The sequence below is a fragment of the Humulus lupulus genome, chromosome 2 (genome assembly GCF_963169125.1).
Source record: "Humulus lupulus chromosome 2, drHumLupu1.1, whole genome shotgun sequence".
Taxonomy (NCBI): domain Eukaryota; kingdom Viridiplantae; phylum Streptophyta; class Magnoliopsida; order Rosales; family Cannabaceae; genus Humulus; species Humulus lupulus.
The window spans coordinates 274,525,518-274,549,658 of record NC_084794.1 but is presented as its reverse complement, the minus strand read 5'-3'; the positions used below and the strand labels follow the sequence as shown (position 1 = coordinate 274,549,658).

Genomic DNA, 24,141 nt, shown 5'->3' with positions numbered 1-24,141 from the left:
CAGAAAAATAATGACAAATTCTAAAATTCAAGGATAATGATGAAAGGACAGTCATGGACAAAAATTGAAAGTAACTGCTGAATGAGGGAAAGTGATAGGATATCAAAAGCAGAAGAGGATGAAGAGTACAACAAAAGTAAGAAAAATATGGCATGGACATGGATCCACATCAACATCTCACAAAAATAGTGTTTCTCTGATCTCCTTCATGAGACCATAACCGAAACTGGATTCATGATACTTGGGCTATTGGGATATCTTTATTTTTCTAATCTTTTATTTTAGAATTGTATAAGTGTAGTCTCTACGTTTCTCTGTTTATCCAATAGCAAATGTGTTAAATCATATATTCTCACCTTTTTCCGATAATAGTATTTCCGGCAATCTCTCTTTTTTTTTTTTTAAGTTCAGCAACAGTTTCAATTGACTTGTGTTGCACGTTCTCAGATTGTTTCTAGAATTTAATGTGTTCGTGAGTGTTCTTGAATAATCAATTTAGAATGTGTCCATACCAAGCCCGTTATTTCCAAACAGTTTATGTAATTAGTTATGATTAAAAACGTTTCTAAAAAATTTTAAGGTAGTTATTTTAAAATAATTATATTAAATTTGTATTGTATTATATATATTTTTTTAATAATGATATATTCACATTTATAAATTGTAATTAATATATTATTATTAGAGATATTTGCAATGAAAGTACTTAATTTATGATTTTTGTAGCACTTAAGTACCCAAGTTATTTTTTTAGCGTGGAAAGTATTTTCCGTCCATGTTTTGATGCAGTTTAGTACAATCGTCAATTCTCACTGTTAAGTTCGATTGTGAAACATAAGCGAAAGTACCAAATTAAATAGATTTATGCGGCAAAAGCACTCAATTAAAAGGAAATTTGTGGCGAAAGTACTTAATTTAAGATATATTTGCGGCTAAAGTATCCAAGTTATAAGAAAATTTCACGCCATAATGACGGGCTTAACGGTGAAACAAACAGATATACTAAACTGTACCAAAATATGGACGAAAGGTACTTTCGCCGCCAAAAAAAATAATTTTAGTACTTAAGTACTACAAATACAATAATTTTAAGTTTTTTTGCCATAAATATCCCTTATTATTATAATAGTGAGATTATTTGCTTGTTAGTATGAGTATAATATGAGTTGTCCGGGAAATTACCTGTATTATTATTATGATTATAATTTTACAGCTTGATATTATTTAATAAAATATGTAATCACGATAGTAGTTGTATTGTTTCGACATTATTTTTCCTCATTTACTATATTATGTTCTATTAAAGTATTCTGTTATTCTAATTTCTGTGTGTTTAAAATGATGCTATTGTGTTATTTAATGTTATTAGTTATTTGGCTTTGTGTTTTGTTAGGTTAGGTCTTGTTATATTGAGTTTTCAATGTTTTTTTAAGACTATTACATATGTTGATGTATGAAGCGATAATTAAAGATAAGTTTTAATTTTTATAATAATTATAGTGTGAAATATTTAATTTTGAATTATTATTATTTAACACGTTTAATTATGTATTGTTTTGTTATCCAAGTAGAATGTGTGACTTTAAAGTTGTTATTGACAATAGTTGTACTTCACATATAAGTTTTTTCTTCATTTATCTGATATAGTTGATAATTTTATATTTTTTGTAGTATTTAGTATTCTATCCATTAAATTTTATTATTCATTCAATTTCATTAACTAATGTTGTTTGTGTTTGTATGTTAATTTTTTCTGTAGGTTGCTTCTCCGTTATACAAGCACAATATGTAGCGCTGGATTAGAATCTAGTGCTATTTCTTCCAATGGATGTTGTAGATACATTTTGTTTAGTAATTGTGTCTACTTTTGCTAAGAGAACTACATTTTACAATAACTCTGGATCTTTGTTAGAGATTATAACAAGTTTGTTATCCAGATTTTCAAAAATGTCTCTAATACATAATTTGTTGTTTCGTAGTTAGCTGCGCATATTTTTCTAATAGAAATACAACTTATTTAGTTAGAAAACATATCTCATTTTCTTTGATATTTAGAGATTAGGTTGTACAACATTATGTGTTGGGAGATATAAAAAGAGAATATATTAACATAAAATTCAAAATAAACCACTAAAATATAAATAAAATTATAAAAAACAAAATTAAGATGGGCACTTAAAGTGTTAGTACATAGACAAGACTATTTACATTAACAAAAGTAGGCGTTGGTTGGTACCGCTTAAAAAGCATTTTTTGTGATTTTCAACATTCAAAAGTTGTTTGGATGTATAAGCGTTTTTTTAAATAGCTTTTGGTAAAAGACAATAGAGCTAGTTCAATGTTCAATAAAAGAAAAGTTTATTATATTTTTAACCTTCTATGTACCTTGAAACTCAAATTTTATCGCTTTTTCTACTTTTTATTTCTTTTCCCTCTTTTCAAAAATCCACAAGAAATAATCTTTTATTATTATTATTATACACATAAAAAAACACACATATATAAAGATTTCAAAATTAATAATTTTCCTAAAGAATTAAGAGTTACATTTTTATAAAACTACAAAGATTTATGTTTTTTTATTATTTTAGATGCAAATTAAAAATATTTTATAAGTGAAAGACAATAAAATTTTATAAAAATAATCAAAACTTCACAAATATTTATCTAATTTATTTATATTAAAGGTATAATTGTCATAATATATTAAGGTGAATTTTTTTAAGAGTTCAGCCAAACACACTTAAAAGTTTTTCCTAAAAGTTATTAATTTGTTACTTCTCTTTTTCTTCTAGTCAAAAGTCAAAATAGAAGTCTAACCAAACAAATTCATAAAATAATAAAAATTATAGCCATTATAATTTTAAAAATAAACTAAATTGGATAACTTACTTGAAAGACTATTACAAACTATGGTCCTGAATGGCTGGACGTTTAAAAGTTGTTTTTGGACTTCTGAAGCTCCAAAAGCACTTTGGTTGCTGGTTGGGTATCCACTGAGTTTCAGCTTTTATTTTTAAAAAACTCTTTTAACAGAAGTCAACTTTAGCAACTTTCTCAATAAGAGTTTCCTGAAAAGCTAAAAACAGAAATAAAAACTCAGTCAAATTTTTGGACTTATGTAACTCATGATACAAACTATCTTGAAAATGAGTATTATATCTCATTAATAATAAAAGAATGTCATGGACAAAAGCATAGCAGGACAATATGCTTTTGAATCTAGAGAGATTTTTTAAAAAATATATTCAGAGGACTAAATTATAAGAAAATTGTGAAAAGAAGAATAAAAATTGAGACCCTGCTGCCTATAACCTGGCTGATTTCTATTATCATTAAATTATCATCTATATAAGAACTTAAAATTATAATAATATATATTTACAAAAGGTTGACATAAAAAAATAAAAAATAAAATCTTTAAGTAGCAACTTAACAAACCGACATCCCATATTCGTTATTCTTCAAATGGTCTCTTTTGTTCTTTACTGGTTTCACTGTAAGCCTTTGCTCTCTACATTTTCTACCTCCAAACCATAAAATTAAAATGAGCTTTTCAAACTTTGGAGATTTTAGGAATGTCTTTAAATTATTTTTCAACATTTGGAGGCTCCTATTATTTTTATTTTTTCAAAAAATAATAATTAAAGCTTTTTAGGAATAATTAGTGTCGGTCTGGAATTATCCTTCATTATATAAATATATATATTTAATTTCTAGGTAGTATTAGAATATAATTTTTTTTGTCCAGTCACAATCTGAAATAGTGATACAACATGATATCTAATAATATTTTGGAAATTCTCCAAATGAAATTAAAGAAAGTTAACATAAATTCAAAACTAATACCATTCATTCCAAATTAAAATTATATTAATTTAGAATTTTCGAAATATTTTTTAAAATAAAAAAAAAAACAAAACAACCAAAGCAAACAAACCAAACTCTTTATTTAGTTAATTAGTTTGATAAAAATCAAAATTCTAATTTCAAACCCCTGCTAAATCTTTACAAAAATAAAAAATAACTAAAAATTTATGTAACTAACAACCAAAAACACCAATGACTCTTGGATATGGTTTATCAGAAATATTTAGAACACTACAAAATCACAAGTTTTAAGTCATGTGCTTAAAAAGAATTCAATATAAAGCCAAAGTATATTTGCTTATATAAAAGGAAGACAAAGGAAAAGTCTAATGTGTACACATCTTCAATAAACATATACAATCTATATATATGTGTGTGTGTATTATTTAACTATATAACTTTAGAATAACATAAAAATGAAAATAAGAGTAAATGTGACTTTATCTTTTTGTAGCAGAATACCTTTCTATCAAAGTTTTGTGAACCAACCATTTATCCTTATGTGAACAACTTAAACAAAACATCTTATGCTATAAACGAAGAATCCTTTTCTATTAAGCAACCTTTGCTCCAAGCGATTCTATACTTCCCTCTTTCTCTCTTTCAGTTAAATATGTATGAAAATATTTATATTATATGTATATGTATAGTTTCTTCCTCTTAGTCTGCATGAGCCTATTTGAACACAACAATGCCAAAAACAAAGGCCGTAACACATGCAGATCTTGCTCCAAGCCATGGAAGCACCTATTTGGGGAGCAAAGTTGGTGTCGTCCTCATAATTTTGACCATTCTATGTGGTTTACTATGCTTCATTCTCTGTCTAATTTCAGAGGCCACTCGTTCAGAGGTGTAGTACTAGTACTATTCTTTTGGAGAAAACACATAAAATCCTTCTTCTTCTTCTTCTTTTCTTTATGGAAAAGATAATGAAAATTCTGAATCTTTGTTATGTTCTTTTGCAGATGACATGGATAGACACTGGTAGAGACAAAGGTTCAGAAGGCAATAACTATGAATGTGTATATAGTGGAAGTGGGAGAACGCCTCTGCTTTGCGCTGCCGTTGCTTTTGTGGGATTAGCTCTTGCCATGACGATTGAGCACATATTCATGTTGATTGCAGTCAGTAAGCTTCCACCTTCTGCTGTGGCCACATTCGACCCAGATTTTGGCACTGCAAAGAATTTGACATGCCAAGCCGGGTTCTTCTTTGTCACAACATGGTAAAAGCCACTTCCTTTCTCTTTCAGTCATAAAGTCAAAACAGTTTTGAATCTTATTAGTGTATCATGACCTTTAAATTTACCAATAAGCCAACTCCTTGTATGAATAATAATAATATCAAATAAATGTGAAACTTAATTATATCAAATAATTCATGATTATTTAACCTACCCAGAATAGGATTTTTCATTGTCATAACTTGAAAGCCCTCTTCTTTTTTCAATCAAACAGTTGTGACACTCAATCCATGATTATCAAACTTTAAAGCCCCAGAACAGAATAGGAGAGTCTTCTTTGTCACAACTTAATAAGTAAAGTTTTTTTTTCTTCCTCTAAAGTAATTACACCTAGAAAAGTATTCAATTTTCTACCAGTCATTACATCAAACAGTTTTGGAACATAATTTCATTATGACCACAAAAACTTACCCAGATGGTAAAAACAAAAACCCATTTTCAGGATTTGTTTTGCTGTGGGGGAAATCCTGTTGCTGATTGGATTGAGCATTGAATCTGGGCATTTGAAGAATTGGTCAAAACCAAGAGCCAGTTGCCTTGTGATCAGAGAAGGATTATTCTCTGCAGCTGGAGTTCTTGCCTTGACATCAGTTTTCCTTGCTGCTGGATTGTACTTGACGGCTTTGAAGGCACAAAAGATAGCCCAAGAAAATGAAAATATGAGATTACGGATTCTTGAGACCTCTGCACTCTATGCATCCCCACCAAGGTCACCAACTATTCATCCTATGACTGCCATTGACAGAGAGAATCCCATATTCAGAGATGACCCCATTGAGCACACTAGTGCTTTTGTTTTTCCATTGTCTTATAGTAAGGATCCAAATTTAGTGTAAAAAAATCACAAGAGAATCAGAAGTACATATTTCTGTACATAATTTTTATGTCACTCCAACAGGCTCTTGTTCTTGTTTGAATTCTGTTCACAAGTATTTGGTTTTAACTGTGACTTTTTCAAACCCCCCCAAGTTTATTTTCTTTAATAAAGAAAGGTAAATAACCAAACTGTTGATTCACACAATTCCTTTTCTACAAAATTTGATTCTTTCACATTTGATATGGATTGATGTATGAAACTACTTTGTGAAGGGACAAATTAAACCATTTTTGGTTCCACCTTGGGGTCCATTTCAATGGATGGTTATATGACAACCATAATTGCATAAACATAAAAGAGGGAAGTGTTTAAAGTCTACGACTTACACCTTTTAAAAGAACCAATATTTAGTTTTTTTTTAAAGAGTGAGACAAGAAATAAACACTAATGATCAATGAAAATGTGTGCTGATGAGAAATATGTACTTAGCAATATATAAATAAATAGGGCGTGTAAAAGAAAACAGTGTCAATAAATATACTAAGATAATTGATTTCGTTGTGGTGGGAGTACTATGTGGACCTATAGGTGATAATATTAAACAAAATTGAAAGGCTCAAATTGAAGGAGATAGTACAAGTTAGGGGAGCTTTCAGGATCAATCAAACATGCCATGACTTTTCAAGCCACAAAAATGAAAGAGAGAGAGAGAGAGAGAGAGAGAGAGAGAGAGAGAGAGAGAGAGAGATGTCATACATTGTAATTTTATAGCATATTTGTTCGATTTAGCTTGTGTAAATTAGTGTTAAAATAAAGTAAAAATAAGGATAATTGATTTAACAAAAAGTAAATAAAAGAACTACTCAGCAAACAATTCACTAAATTTTAAAATCAACACAATTTAAATAACGTTCTTTTTGGCCCATTTTAGTCTTTCTCTAGTTTTGAAAATTATATACTAATTAATTTGTTTTAAACTTTTTGCACTTTGACAAAAATATTAGGGTCATTTTAATAATTTGAACTTAATACGGGTTTAAAAACTCATATTACTTTTAATTTCTCCCTCCAAATCTTTATTGGGAGGAAGTAAAATTACACCAATATAATAATAATCTATACACAATTCTACTTACAAAATCCAATAAAAGATTAAAGAGATGCAAATCCTAGTTGTAGAACAAACTCATTGAGACTCTTGAAAGCTTCAAACCCTAGATGGAGAACCGCTTGAATCATTTTGAAGATGGAGAATCAAAACCAAGATTTATACATGAGATGTATCATTGTCCAAATTTTATTTTCTAGCCCTTCATGGATGCTTATGGATTTCTCTACTAGGAAAGAGAATAATTGAGATTAAACAAGTCTTGAAATTCACAAAGACAAACACTTTTTTTGTGAATTTCTTAGAGAAAACTTGTGATCTTGGAGGCTAAATAAATGTTAGAGATAGAGTTGAAGGTGTGACCAATCATTTCAAAACTCTGAAAGACTCCTTTTATAATATAGGCACCGTCATTAAATCTAACCAATAGATTTACACCTAAGTTGTGTAATACCACTTTAACTTTGTATTTTAACCAATCTTAACAATTGGTAGGGCACAACCCTATTTTAGGCATGTAAATTATGACACCAATTTTTTTAAGACATTGTTAGTTGTAGTTATTGCAGGCCTTATACAAATTTTTGGGAAATTTAAGATAATTTACGGTGTCAAAATCAGGGTTTAAACAATTTGGTTTACATTGATATATAGAAAGAAAAAAAAAATGTGTGCGCGCGTGCGTGCAACAAACTATTTGAATCCTGATTTCGGCACTGTAAAATATTCAAATATTTACATGAGACATACTATGAATACAATGAACAATATCATAAAAATTAACAAAAATTTGGGGTCATAATATTTTTACGTGCCTACAACAGTGTCGTGCCCTACCAATAAAATAAAAAGGTGTACCTTATGATTAATTTTTTTATTATTATTTATTACACCAAAATTCTAAAATATTTAGAAAAATATATATTCTGTATTTAACAGTTTTCTTGGTTTTAACAGTTCTTTTGTTTACTATAACAAAATATTACAAATATTTAACGTAATATTCATTTAAAACCAATTAAAAAAATATATTCATTAATTATATTAATAAAAATTCAAATACTATAAAATATCATTATTTTAATAATAGTTAATAAAGATATTTAATAATTTTATTAATATAAATTTAAATGTTATAAAATATCATTATTAAAATAATATATAATATAATACTAGATATTTATTAATTATATTTATAAAAATTCAAATGTTATAAAATATTAATATTATAATAATAATATATAATCCTAATTTTTATAATATTTTTGTATAATAACTATTTAGTAATTATATTAATATAAAATAAAATACTATGAAATATTATTATTATAATGATATTTAATAATTATATTAGTATAAATCCAAATGTTATACAATATCATTATTATAATAAAATATAATACATAATCTTAATTTTTATTGAAAAAATCATCATTTATATTTAAAAACAAAACATGTTTTTTTTATAACTTAATCAAACTTATATAAATATATTCATATTAAATAACAACAAACAATATAAATACATTATATACAGGTGTTGTGTGTACAAAAAGTATGACAAGCATAAAAACTTAATAAAAATAATTAATCATTTTTTAAATAAAATTAAACAAACATACATTTCATATTACTCTCAAAATATTTGTAATTCTTAATTTTTTTTAAAAAAAATCACTTAAAATTCGAATACATTTTCTTTCTAAATTTGGAGCTAAACGTACATTATTGTTTTGTCAAATATGTTTGAGATAAGAGTACATTATTTAATAGACTATATAGATATTTATGTCCATTTACAAAGTTATATTGTGACTTGTTGACCCAAATTTTGTGAACTATAAAAAATAGAAGATAGCTTGTAGAAAAAAATTAAGAGAAAGCAAACGATTTTTTACGTGGTTTAGCCATTAACGAGACCTAGTCCACGAGTCACTTGTAATGAGGAAAGCTTGTCGGAATCACAAGTTTTTTAGCGTCTTACAGCTTGGGCAGAGGATTGTCTTGCTCCAAGGTAAATGGGAGTCCAAAAAGTAAGGTTTCAAATCTTTTCAAATGACCTCTTCATGCCCTATTTATAGGCAGCATGAGGGAATTAGGTAATGAATAATTACTATAAAAAAAATGTTTACATTGATTTGCCCATAAGTGGGAATAATCTGTTACATAATAAATGCCCAGCACGTGTCATTGGGTGATAGGATTGATTGGGCGGCCTTCAAAGCTGGAAAAGGAGGTGGTCCCCAAAATCCTAATGGAAAGGTGTCTGGGACCAATCCAAAAATGAAGTCAGTGCGGGGCATATCTTCTGTGGTCCCCAAGTCTCTGGAAAATCTACAGTACCGTTAGCGAGACTCGAGCTTGGCCTCGGTGGTTTCTCGAGGAGTTATACCACGAGGACTCACAGAGGGCTCCGAGCTCCTTTCTTGAGTAAATAGTTACTCAAATTCAGATGACTCCTCGGACGCAGCCGACATGGCAATACATTTTTGAGGACTCCTCGGGAGATGCGCCATATATGTGGCCACGTGTTAGGAATAGCTGACGTGGAAGTGTATCTGAAAAAGACCTAGAACATGACTATTACCACATTTTTTTTCAATCCTTACATCTTTTAATTATTATTTTTAAATTAATTTTTCCTTGCACTAAATTATTTTTAAATAACTTATTTTAATTAAATATATATTATTTTGTAGGTGTGACTATATCATTATAAAGAAAGAGATGAAGAGATATATTCCATCCAAGAGAGTGTTAAGTCAATCATGAGCCACTAAAAAAATGTGATTAACATAAAAAAGAGATAACCTAAAAATTTAGACAATAAAACATTAAAACCGCTTAAAAATATAATAAAATTGATAAGTTATAGAAAAATGCATTCAAAAAATATCTTGAATACCTTGCATTTTGAAAGAATGAGAATAAAGTAAAGGTTTATTGGCAATTCATTGTTAGGTTGGGGGATCAAATGCAAATACTATGAATTACTCAGGGAGAATAGTGGCCAAACTTGAGAAATGAAAAGGGATATTTACAGCATAAATATCTAATGCTGTCGAGTTTATACACTTAAATACCCAAAAAAAAAATGGTAAAACCACCCAATATTATGTTTTTCTTGCATCTGTCACCACCAGACCCATTAACTGCTGATGTGGTTTACAGGATGACACGTGTAACGCTATCATTCGTCCACCTCGTAATTTAAAAAAAATCTTATTATCGTATTTTAAAAATAATAAAAAAATAAAATTTAAATAATAAAAATTACAAAATCTAAATAAATTATTTTTTTCCTTCTCCTTCCCTAATATTTGTTCTTTCTTCTTCCTCACTATTCAAGCTCTAAAACTCTATTAAAAAAACCCAGTAAAACACATACTGAACCAAATTTATTCTACTAAACTCAAACAAATATAACACAAATCTTACTCATCTCACTAACACAAATCTCACTCCAAATCAGAAGCACAAATAAATTCATAAATTATGGTACCACCGTCATCAAAAACAAAACCACCATTATCATCAAGAACAAAACCCCAATTTCATAGATTTAAATCATAATCAACTAATAATTTCACAACTTACAAAAATTAAGAACAAAATCATATTACCCTAAATTAGAAATAAAAACAAACCTAAATTAAATTTCCCTTAAAAATCAAAATCAACCCCATACCCAACAATGCCAACAAACCAAACCCAGAATCTCGCTGGAACTCTGCAACCCCACCCAAACCTACGCCTTGTCTCCGAGCAACCCCAATGCTCAGCAATCCCGAAACCTATAGATCTGAAACCCACTCGCCTCTTTGTGAAGAAGAAGAAGAAGTAAGTGTTAGAAAAACTTATATAGGATCTTTATTTATTTTCATGTAGATATAATATTAAACAAGTTCATATGAGAAAACCTAGAACATGTTTCTAAAATTGAATTCAAAGAGAAATAATGATAAGAATACTTACATTATACGCAGCGGAATAATAGAGTCCCTTCTTCAGTTTCTCTAACCCTTGTATCCATTCTGTCGTAGAGTATTACCAAGAAACTGAACTGATCTTCAATTTTCTTCACAACCTTCCAAAGTATCCTTAGAATCATCTAGACTAGAGTGAGCAATTCTCAACACATGAGATAGATACAAAGAGAAGAAGAGAAAAGAACAATAAGGCTTAAAAAATGACTTATGTTTAGAGAGAATCTAAAACCTATCAGAAACTTGTGTTTCAGAAATCTGAACTTGTGTTTTCAACTCTCTCTTGGCATTCCTTTTATAGATTCAATTAGGTCATTTATTTAATTATAAAATCAATAAAATAATAGTCAATTAACAGCCCTAGGTTGAAATTATCACGGGCTTTAGGCCCGTGAAATTTCTCATTTGATTATAAGCCAGTTGGACTTAAAATCAAGGCCTATGTTATTTCTATTGATTTAATTAATTAAATAATTATTTAAATTCTTTATCAAATTAATTATTTATAATGTGAACCTTGATTTAAACTTATTTATTAATTTAGATACCAATTTATCTTAATTAATAAATCTTCCCTAATTTCTCGTTTCTTCTCTAAATTATATAACCCTGTGAAATTATCCAAAATTGACATGGTCAACTTTGATAATTCTAATTGATAATTAAATCAATTAGTTGAGACTATCTAGATAATTTTATTCAAGGTACAGTGGGGACCATGGACCTATGAAATCAAGCTCCAATAAGTTATCATAAATCTAACAAATAAATTTACTAACTTATTAATTCCTCGTGACTCCACTAAAGACTTGGAATTGCACTCTTGAATTCATAGAACACTCTATAAGCAATATAGATACGTTATTAATTATCCATTGTTACAACCATAATTGTTACTCAATCATCTATAGACAGTCTACAATGAGATGAGACTAAAATATCTTTTTACCCATCATTATATTTTATCCTTAAAACACTTAGTTCCTTCTAAATGATATTTCAATAAACTAATATTAATTACTGAAATGAGTTCCCTGTCATTTAGCACCTAGAACCAAACTAAAAGGAAACCACTATTTCACTTCTTCATCAGAAGCTATAGATGTTCATATCTATGATTAACACTCCCGCTCAATTATACTACCGAGTTCCCAAGATGTAAGTATGGGCTAGTCCGTAGGGTAAGCTGGTAATGAACAAGTCAAAGAACTCAAATAATACAATCAGTTAGAATATTAACCACTTAGAATTGAGATTGAATTGACCTATGGTCAACTATATGATATGACTAGAATAGATAATAACAGTATGTTTACTTATCCTATCAACTGTCAATATCGGTCTAGTCCGATGTAACAAATACATTCGATTTAATCTACTTTGCTAATGTTCTGGAAAGAACATAACACTACGATGTGTAAGCAAATCATATCATAGATTGGCATGTCAGTGTAAATCCTATGCACTGACTAATCTTATGACTAACTTATATTTGAACATATAATCATATTTATATTCCACTGGGATTACGTTACTGTAAATACAATTAGCTATATGCTCTGAATTTAATAGAAGTTTATATTAAACAAATAATCATGAAAATAAAACACATGAGCAAAGTGATTGACCAAATCAAAAAAATGATTTCTATTCTTTTATTGATAATAAATGAGATTACAAAGAAATTGAGTTTTAATTAGGGCATAAAACCCCAACAAACTCCCACTTGCACTAATTGAAACTAATGCCTTAATTCTACTAATCCTATTTCCTTGACATGCTTATCAAATGTAGCTTATGGTAGCGTCTTTGTAAACGGATCTACAAGATTGTCTTCAGATGCAATTTTCATAGCCTTCACATCTCCCCTGGCCACATATTCTCAGATAATGTGATACTTCCTTTCTATATGCTTACTCCTCTTGTGACTACGAGGTTCTTTCGAATTGGCTATCGCTCCTATATTGTCACAAAGTAACACAAGTGGTTGATCCATTTTTGGAATAACACCAAGATCCGAATAGAACTTCTTTAGCCAGACTATTTCCTTAGGTGCTTCTGACGCAGCTATGTACTCAGCCTCCATGGTGGAATCTGAGATTGCAGACTTCTTTATGCTTCTCCATATCATAGCTCCACCCCAAGAATAAACACCATTCCATAAGTAGACTTCATGTCATCGACATCAGCCTGAAAAATCTGAATCGGTGTAGCCTACAGAGTTCATAACACCACCCTTGTAGACTAACATATAATCCCTAGTCCGCCTTAAATACTTCAGGATATGCTTAACTGTTATCCAATGTTTCGGTCCTGGTTTTGACTGATACCTGCTCACTACTCCCACTACATAGCAGATATTTGGTCTAGTACACAACATAGCATACATTAGACTTCCAACTACAGATGATTAAGGAACTTTTCTCATTGCATCTTCCTCTTCATGAGTCTGGGGAGACTGCTTCTTTGAAAGATGAATTCCATGGCGGGACGGTAAACGTCCTTTCTTGGAATTTATCATTGAGAAACGTTCAAGCACTTTATCAATGTAAGTTGCTTGAGATAGAGCTAAGATTCTATTCTTTCTATCCCTAATGATTAGGATACCTAGAACATAACTTGCTTCACCCAAATCCTTCATCTGTAATTCAGTGCTCAACTAATTCTTCACATTTAAAAATTTCTTAACATTGTTTCCAATGAGTAAGATATCATCTACATAAAGAACCAGGAATGTCACTATTTGATTTGCCTTCAGTTGGTAAACACAAGGCTCGTCAATATTTTGTTCAAAGCCATAGGTTTTGATTATTTCATCAAACCTAAGATTCTAGGAACGAGAAGCTTGCTTAAATCCATAAATGGACCTATTCAACTTGCAAACTTTTCTTTCTTGTTCAACTACTTTAAATCTTTCTGGCTGGTCCATATAAATGGCTTCGTCAAGTTTTCCATTAAGAAAAATTATCTTGACGTCCATTTGCCAGATCTCATAGTCGAGAGATGCTGCAATGGATAGGATGATGCAAATGGACTTGAACATGGCTACCGGACTAAAAGTTTCCTCATAGTCCACGCATTCTCTTTGGGTATAACCCTTTTCCACTAATCAAGCTTTATCAGTCTCAATATTTCCATCAACACCTCGTTTCTTTTTATAGATCCACTTGCACCCAATGGCCCTAAAGTCACTAGGTGCTTGCACAAGATCCCAAACGAAATTTGAGTACATGGACGCCATTCCTGTTTCATGGCTTCTAGCCATAGTTCCTTTTCAGGGTTTTCCATTGTCTGTTTGAAAGACAAGGGATCATCATCACTAGTGTCACCAACAACCATATTGGTTTCACTATCCAAACCCTAGAGAACTGGGTTCCTAGAAAACCTCCCAGTATGACAAGGCTCTGTGACTATTTGTTCAGGAACAGTAGTACTTTCTTCATTTAAATTGACTTGCGTCAGTTGGACACGAAGAGTGGGAATTTCATCATCAACTCGTGTTGATGATGATTGAACATTGTTTGGAGTCAATTCTTTAACCATCTCCTTTAAAACTACTTTGTTGCGTGGTTTGAAGTTTTGGACATAGTCATTTTCCAGAAAAGTAGCATTCCTAGAAGTAAACACTTTCTTTTCTGAATGACTATAGAAAAGTCCACCCTAAGTACCTTTAGGATAGTCAACAAACATGCAAACTTCAGTTTGCGGTTCTAGCTTTCCTTCCTTTTTCCTCAGGACGTGGGCGGGACACCCCCAGATTCTATAGTGGCATAAACTAGGTTCACGACCATTCCAGTGTTCTAAAGATATTTTGGGGATTGATTTGGATGACACGACATTGAGAATGTCGTTCATGGTTTCAGTTGCATGTCCCTAGAACGAAGTTGGTAGAGTTGAGTAACTAAGCATGCATCTAACCATTTCCAATAAAGTTTTGTTTCGGTGTTCCGCTACACCATTTTGTTGTGGAGTACCCGAGGCAGTAAATTGTGATAAAATCCCAAGTTTAGTTAAATGATCTTGGAACTGCACATCCAAATATTCTCCACCCTTATCAGATCGCAAGATCTTTAACATTTTACCTAATTGGTTCTGAGCCATTGCTAGGAATTTCTTAAACTTTGAAAATGTTTCTAATTTCTTATGCATTAGGTAAAGACATGAGTATCTAGAGTAATCGTCAATGAAAGTGACAAAATACTCAAAACCACCCTGGCTTGTACATTCAAAGGTCCACAAACATCTGAATGCACAAGTCCAAGTGGTTCTTTGGCCCTATCACCCTTTGCAGAGAATGGACGCTTGGTCAGTTTGCCTTCTAGACAAGATTCACAGACAGGTAATTCACCTAAGGTGAGTTCCCTCAAAGGTCTGTCCTTTGTAAGTATTTGAATCCTATCATAGCCAATATGACCTAGTCTCAAGTGCCATAAATACATCATATTATTGTTATCGGTCTTTTGACGTTTATTGATCCTAGGTTTAGCTACTTTGAATAAATCATTGTTAAGAGTGAGGAGTTCGTTAGGTCGCAGAATATAAAGCCCGTTTTCCAAACATGCAATACACAATTGTGATCCATTGAATGAAATAGATATATTAGAACTTGTGATAGTCATAACAAATTTTTCTAATTACATCATGGAAACTGAAATTAAATTTCTACTAAAATCCGGAATAAAAAATACTTCATTTAAAATTTTTATTTTCGACATTGTACATTATTCAAAATTTCTCAAAATGTTGCAGGATATTGCAAATAACTACAATATACATTGTCATTAAAAAAATTGAAATTCTAACTATACATGCTCGGATAACAACTGTTAGGGTGTAGGTACAGCACAAAACATTTATTGTACCAAAGATTTTCCCATTATATTATATTACATTAAATGTTATACTACTTTAATTGCAATATATTAATTTATTTAAAAGGCACAATAGTAAACTTTTATAATAAAGACCCATAATAAATACTTAAGGAAAAATACTAGTTTGGCCCCTATGTTTTGCCCAAATACTTTATCAACTCCTGTGTTTTGTTAAATATCATTTCAAACCCTGTGTTTTGTTAAATGTCATTTCAAACCCTGTGTTTCGCAAAACAGATCAATACAGACCCTAAACCCGATTTTGGTCAAATTATTTTTCAATATAACCAAAATGCCCTCATATTTTTTAATTAATGATTAATTAAATAACAAAAAAATAGATTTTAAAATGAAAATATTTAAATTTATTATAAAATAAAAAATATATTACTTAATTAAAATAACTATTTTAATTTTAAAAATAAAATCAAGATATAAAATTAAATTAAATCATATAAAACTAAATTAAATGCAGAATTTAAACACATGATCAAATTTAATTAAAAATAAATAAAACTAATTAACATTAATTCAAACCTAACACCCCATCCTTTCGTCTTATCTTCTTCCTCTCTCTTTGTCACTCTGAGTTTGTAGGTTGTCGTAGCTCCGAGAGCCAAGGATGGGCAGCCATATCTAGCACAAGAACGGGTTTCCAGATCTAGGTCGAGAATGAAGATAAGTTAGGGTTGTTTAGAGCTAGGTCTCGTCGCAGAAGATGGATGGATTCCGGGTCTTACTCGTTGGGGAAGGACTCGTAGAGGCAGCGACATAGGGCACACATAAATATCCTTCTCTTCATCATCTTCTTCTTCTTCCTTCTAAGTGGTTGGACTTGGGTGAGCGACAGCTTAGTGGAGGAAATTGACACTTATTTAGAGCTTAGGGGTCGAGGTAGCGCTTGACTACGGGAGGAAGGATCTAGTGTGACTGGGGCAATCTAAAGGGTCGTTAAGCGTGTTTGGTGGTTAGGGGCTCAATGGCTGGGTATTATCGATTTTGTTGGGTTTGGAATGCAATTTTGTGTTGGAAAAACAATTAGAGTGCGCGGCGAAATGGGCATGGTGGACCCAGTGTGTATAACATAAAATTTTCCATTTCTCATATAAACTAATTATATGTTCAAGAAAAACATCCAGACAGAAACATTAATAAACAATATTATTAATCATGCAACATATATATAAATATACACATATTTATATATATATCATATACACATATACACAAATATTCAAGAACAAAAATATTTACCACTTGAAGCCTATCAAGTGTCATTGAGTCTTTTCGTATATATCAAATTATTAATTAATTAAAATAAATAAAATAAAAACAACACAGATACATTATCTGTACACTGCTACACGTCCCTGGATTGTGTCATGCGTGAATAGCAGTATTCCCTTTTCAAGGATATTGCATTTTTCTTTTATTTATTTATTTAACTAAAATCAATCCTTCCACAAAATATGGTATTATCTTTTTAAGAAAAAAGATCACAACCATATTTCAAAATTTAAATTTTAAATTCAAAATTCAAATTGATGATCATCATTATCATCATTTTTTAAAATTCAATAAATCAAATATCTATTTTTGACTTACCAATTTTATTTTCTCCCACTCAAATAAAATAATTAATTTCAAATTTTATTTATTTATTTATATATATTGAAATTATATATTTAATTAATAAACATATTTTAATAACTAATTCCAAATTAATTATTCAATCTCAATTATCATATAATTTTATACTTGACCCGAAGAATAAAAAAATTCTCAAATTTCCAAATTACAGTTTTACCCTTGTATCAACTCTTACATTGATATGGTGTTGATAGAGTCACCCTGGGAACCTATGGACTTATAATATCAAGCTCCAATAAATATTAGATTACTAATCAAATCTCTTTGATTAAATAATCATATTTATTAATCTCATGATTACTCCACTATATATATGAGATTGAACTCTTGATAATTATAGACATATATTTACAGAGTACTTTATTAAAGAATAAAGTGTCCATTGATATAATAATTACACACAATGTTAATCATCTATTAATGGTTCATAATTAAAAGGGAATAAAATTAACGTTTTACCCTTTTAACTATATTTTGTTTCTAGAGTACCATTGATTTTACTAGTGAAGGTTGTGTCACAACAAGTTTGCGACGTGAGCGCTCATAACATTTTCAGTTCCAAAAGTCAACTTAATAGGGAACCATTATTCAATCTATAAGAAGATATAGATTCCATGTCTGTTAAACTATGTCTCCAGCCATATATATCATTGAGTCCCCAAAACAATTTTTCTTAGCCTGATCATTTTGACAAACCTTAATGCATGATCCAAATGATCATATGACATATATAGGACTTCATAGTAAGCTCAGGATTAAGATCATCGTATATATGATCATCGTTTGATGTGTTTGATTAATACTATGAAACAGTGTTTAAACAAGTATTAACAAATCACATCTGGTCCAGTTCTATACATCACTATATATAAAGTACCATCACTAAAGTGTCATACTACACTAGTGACCCGGATCTAGGTCACTTGTATTCATAATACTAGCGAACTGTGCGAGCAGTAATTAATCTAAAGATTTCATAGCTTTATTTTACTACGAATTGTTTTAAGTTTATTATCTTAATCTCGATCCTCTCATACCAATATGAGATTAAGACCACATAGATAAACTTTGGAATTTTCTGATATTTACTTAATATTATCAACATAATATCTGACATAGTCCATATATATAATAATTTAATTCAATTATTTATTTCATTTAAAACATTTGTCAATTACAATTGCTTTAAGGACACTATTCCTAACTGTTTGATGGTCAATTTGTTCTTGATTTTTTTCGTTCATGTTTTTGTTTTGTTTGTTCATGGCATTGTTTATATTTTGTTGGAATTTTGTTGATGTGCAGATTTGTATATGAAATTTGGTATGGAAGAAATAAAATGCTTCCATCATTGGGTTTTGGATGTTGATTTGTGATATTGATGATTTTTTTTTCAAATATAGGTTCAACAAGGATGAACTAAATAACACAAACTCAATTTTTTGTTTATTTAAGTTGGATCTAAGATGTTTTGATTTGGAATAAATCTTGGTTTTATAGACTTAATCTTTAATTTTGATTTTTTTTCTTTAATTTTGTTTAAATTATATTTAAGTTTTAATTAATTAATATATTTTTATATTTAAATTTACATTATTTTATTTTATTTTTAATATTTAAATTTTATTAAAAAATAATTTAAAATTCAACATTAAATAAAATCTAGGGGTATTTTGGTCATATTAAAATTTATTTGATCAAAATCAGGGTCATGATATCATTTTCATTTGTTTTGCAAAACACAGGGTATGAAATATCATTTAACAAAATACAGAGGTTGATCGAGTATTCGAACAAAACATATGGGTCAAACTTGTAACATCCTCCTAATCCAGGACCGTTATACTGTGTAATAGAATAGTGATTAACTCGCTAAACGAGTCATTTGGACTTAAAACGTGTAATTGAAACTAACCACTGGTTTAGGTACTAAAAATTTCGGTCAAAAGTCAACAATTTCAGTAAAAGAGTTTGAGTGCAATACATGGGATCCCAATAGAGTGTAAAACTGTTACAAACTCAAAATGAATACAAAATTCGACCTAAGCGGCAAAATCAGGGTCCAACCCTAGTTCCAACTGATACCCTTGGTCGTGGCGGTCGAGCAGGCCCCATATGTACACCTTGCCCCTGAAGCTCTCCAACTCATAGTTGGTCTAGATTTTCTTTTCCTTTACCTGCACCATTTAGCACCCATGAGCCAAGGCTTAGCAAGAAAACATAATCATGCTCATAAGGAGTAAATCATTAGATCACATAATCATAATTAGGATGCCTAGCAGTAATAACCATATGTTGGGAATAGTGCCCTTAAAGCAATTGTAGTTGACAAATGTTTTCAATGAAATAAATAATTGAATTATTATATATATAGACTATGTCTGATATTATGTTGATAATATTAAGTAAATATTATAAAATTTTAAAGTTTATCTATGTGGTCTTAATCTCATATTGGTATGAGAGGATCGAGATTAAGATAATAAACTTAAAACAATTCGCAGTAAAATAATGTTATGGAATATTTAAATTAATTACTGCTAGTACAGTTCGCTAGTGTTATGAATACAAGTGACCTAGATCCGGGTCACTAGTGTAGTATGACACTTTAGTGAAGGTATTTTATATATAGTGATGTATAGAACTGGACCAGGTGTGATTTGTTAATACTTGTTTAAACACCGTTTTATAGTATTAATTAAACACATAAAACAATGATCATATATACGATGATCTTAATCCTGAGGTTACTATGAACTCCTATATATGTCATCTGATCATTTGATTCATGCGTTAAGGTTTGTCTGAATCATCAAGCTAAGAACAATTATTTTGGGGACTCAATGATATGTAGGGTTGGGGACATAGTTTAACATGTTGGGTTTTATGCCCTTATAAAACCATGTCGGACATGTAGCACGATTTCATATTATCAATAAAAGTAGTAGAAATCATTTAGTTTGACAACTGTGTTGCTTGCTTGTTTTATTACATGATTATTGAAATAATACAAACATTTATAAAATCCCGAACATATGGATAGTTACAATTATAGTGACTAGGTCACAGTGGATTATAGTTGTAATTATATGTTCAAAAGAAGGAGTCCTAAGATTAGATCAGTGCATTGGATTTTCACTGATTAGGCAATCTACGATATGATCTACTTACACATTCAGGGTGTGATGTCTTGTCCAAGGCATCGACCAAGTAGATAAGATCGGATGTATTTAGTTACATTGGACTAGGATCGATATTGATTATTGATTGATAAATAAGTATCGTTTTTATCAAATCTAATCAATGTCACAACGTTGACCATATATTAAGTCGATCTTAATTCTGAGTGATAATATTCTGCTAATTATATTATTTAAATCTTTTGACTTGTTCGTTACCAGCTTACCCTACGGTCTAGCCCATACTTGCATCTTGGAGATTTATTAGTGTAATTGAGTGGGAGTATTATTCATAGATACGAATCTATAACTTCTGTATGAGAAGTGAAAAGATGATTTCCTTAATTGCTTTGTTCAAAAGGTTAAATGATTGAGATGTCATTTCTGTGATTAAGTTCACAGAAATATCATTTATAAGGAACATAGTGGGAGTTAAGGATAAAATACTGATGAGGGGTAAAACGGTAATTTGCACCCAGCTCGTTAGTAAGTCATCGATAAAAGATTGACTGATTGTAATGGTTATAGCAATGGATAACGTATTTGTGGTTTTGAAAATACGTTCTATGAATTCAAGAGTTCAATTCCGAGTCTATAGTGGAGTCACGAGGAATTAATAAGGTAGTGAAATTATTCGTAAATAAATTCACGGTAACTTATTGGAGCTTGATTTCATGGATCCATGGTCCCCGCATCACCTTTGAGTAAATCATCTAGAATGTCTCAATTAATTGATTTAATTATCAATTAGGATTTTTTAAAGTTGACTAGGTCAATTTTGGAAAATTTATAGAGATATGAGATTTAGAGAATAAAAGAGAATCTTTGGGTAAATTTATTAATATTGATAAATTGGTATCAATATAAATAAATAATATTAAATCAAGTTTCAAATTATAATTAATTAATTTGAATAAGGATTTAATTAATTAATTAAAAATAAATAAATACATAAAATGTTTTGAATTTAGGCCCAGTTGGGATTTAAATTCAAAACAAAGAGATTGGGCCCAAGTCCATTTATGGCAGCCCAAGGCTTTTATTTTTGTTTATTATTTTTAATTAATTTAAATTTAAATAAATCCCATTAAGTTGCCTATATAAGGAATATGATATCTAGGGTTTTCATTAGGAAGCAAGTCAGACTCAGTTGATTTGGGTAAGTGAAAACCTAGACACTCTAATCCTTTCTTAGCCACACTATCTTCTTCTTCTCTTCAAGATCTCTATCTCATGTGTTGAGAACCAACCCACACTAGTTTTAGGTTGATCAAAGGCTTGGTGAGGAAGACTGTGTTGCTGATCTTGTTCAATCTCTTGATAATACTCTGCTACATAAAGGAATCAAGGGTAAGAGAGATTGAAGGATGGAGTTGTTCCAGTTCCACTGCATATTCGTAAGTTTCTACATCATTGTGTTTATGTTAATTTACGAATCTAATATTCATATGTATGTCATGTTATTCTATGTTTCTATTATGTGTTTGGAAAAATAATAGGAAGCATGCATCTAGATTTAATTTCCAAGATCCTACATAACAAACATGGAATCTATACCTTCTTATAGATTGAATAACAGTTCCCTATTGGGTTGACTTTTGGAACTGAAAAGGTTATGAGCGCTCACGTCGCAAACTTGTTGTGACACAACCTTCACTAGTAAAGTCAATGGTACTCTAGGAACAAGATATAGTTTGTTATCAGGTAAATTAGCATTTGTGACGTGGCAAATAATTTCTTGATACGTGGCTGACACCTGGAAGCATCTGCTAGAGTATCGACCAGGGGGCACACCTGAAGCAGGAGAGGCCTATCTTTGCCGCGACCAGTCTGGTCGGTGGTTCCGCTAGCAGAACAACATTTGTGGGAAGATCTTTGTGAATCCCGAATTTATCTCATGCAATCTTTTGAATATCCAACCATTCAGGGTATAATATCTGCAACAATAATCTGTAACCCTCTTTGAGCCTATAAATAGCAAGATATAGCTCAAGGGAAGGGGACTTTTCTTTTGAACTGAAAAAAAACGATAGAGAGAGATAGAATGTCTCCCAAAACACTTGTATTGCTTTAAGTGAAGTGCTGAAACTCATTGAACCCAAGTTCTCTGATCACACTTCTGATTTCATATCAATATAATTCTAAGTGGACGTAGGTCATTACCAGATCCTGGGGCCGAACCACTATAAATTGCTGTGTTTTCTTTACTTTCGTCATTATATTATTTTCTTTACATTTGTCCATATCATTCATATTTTGACTCTGTGTCAGTTGGCCAAATCGTGGGTCAACATTCTGGTGCTTTCATTGAGAGGACAATTCATTGCCGTTAAGAAAACTGATGGCGAAAGCAGGAAGGAAAGCTGGCCAAACTGTCGCCGCTGCACCGTCAAATCCACCACCTCCTCCTCCACCCGCAAGCATGGCGGAAGATGAGCCGCAACTAGATTTTGAAGAGGAGGAAATGGACGATGCAACGCTGAAGAGCACCCTGGGCGCATTGCAAGAAGAATTGGCTAGTCTGAGGGCCAATCAAGAGACTGCCGCAGAAGCCATGGCAAGGCAGCAGCAGGAACTTGATCGTCAGCGGGCGGAGTTGAGCGAGAGACAAGCAGAGGTGGATCACCGCCAGACTGAGGCCATGGCAGCCCTCGAAGCAGCCTTGCTATTGGCAAGAAATCGGGCCGCACCTACCTCGCAGCCTAACCAACCTGAGAATGGGCCACCTCGGGAGGGTCCCAATCCTAGCCCACCAATCCATCCTTCAAGTCCGCAAAGGCCCGAGCAGCCTCAGATGCCCCATGACGACGTCCCACTGGACCCCGAGGCAAATCCACCATCCCAAGCTGCTCGAGGTAATCCCCCGCAGCAAAGGCAGAATAGGGCCGAGCGACAGCCTCGTAGTCCTAGACGTCGTGAGAATGATGGGCCACACCAAGCGAACAGAGGTCACTACCCTCCTGGTAACAGGAGGGACTCAGAGTTAGGCTCTGCGGTCCGTGGACCCCCACGGCATGATAATGCACGGGGACATCGCGACCAGCGCAGGCCACCCTCTAACGCTCGGGGCGTTTCTGCCAGAGATGGGAATAGAGGGAACAGCCAATCTTACCACAGCCAATCAAGGTTCAAAGATGGCCACGGATACAATGAGGCTGACTCAGGCAAGGGCAATGCTGATGGGAGGAACGGAAATAGAGGTAAAAGCAGGAGCCAAATACCTCAAGGTGACCAACCAAATAGGCAAGATGCTGGGGGGCAACCCAGGCAAAATAATGTCTTCAACCGACTCGGAGGTAGCGAGCAGCGAAGAAGAGAGGAAGACCTAAGAGACATACTCAATGATCGTCGAGAGAAGCATGGTGAGAACATCCCCCCAGCAGCAGAGACCACAGCTATTCCTACTGCATTACA

General features: G+C 31.5%; 1 protein-coding gene across 1 annotated transcript; it reads left to right on the top strand.

Annotated features, from left to right (window-relative positions):
- The first annotated feature begins 4,488 nt into the window (after positions 1-4,488).
- LOC133819456 (uncharacterized) lies at positions 4,489-6,134 on the top strand. Its single transcript, XM_062252720.1, has 3 exons — positions 4,489-4,720; positions 4,836-5,095; positions 5,556-6,134. The coding sequence occupies exons 1-3, from the start codon at positions 4,562-4,564 to the stop codon at positions 5,947-5,949; spliced, it is 813 nt and encodes a 270-aa protein (XP_062108704.1). The 5' UTR covers positions 4,489-4,561; the 3' UTR covers positions 5,950-6,134.
- Positions 6,135-24,141: the final 18,007 nt, after the last annotated feature.

Coding starts and splice junctions, on each gene's coding strand:
- LOC133819456 (XM_062252720.1), top strand. CDS start 4,562: ATGCCAAAAACAAAGGCCGTAACACATGCAGATCTTGCTCCAAGCCAT. Junction 4,721..4,835: donor CAGAGGCCACTCGTTCAGAG/GTGTAGTACTAG, acceptor GTTCTTTTGCAG/ATGACATGGATAGACACTGG. Junction 5,096..5,555: donor TTCTTCTTTGTCACAACATG/GTAAAAGCCACT, acceptor ACCCATTTTCAG/GATTTGTTTTGCTGTGGGGG.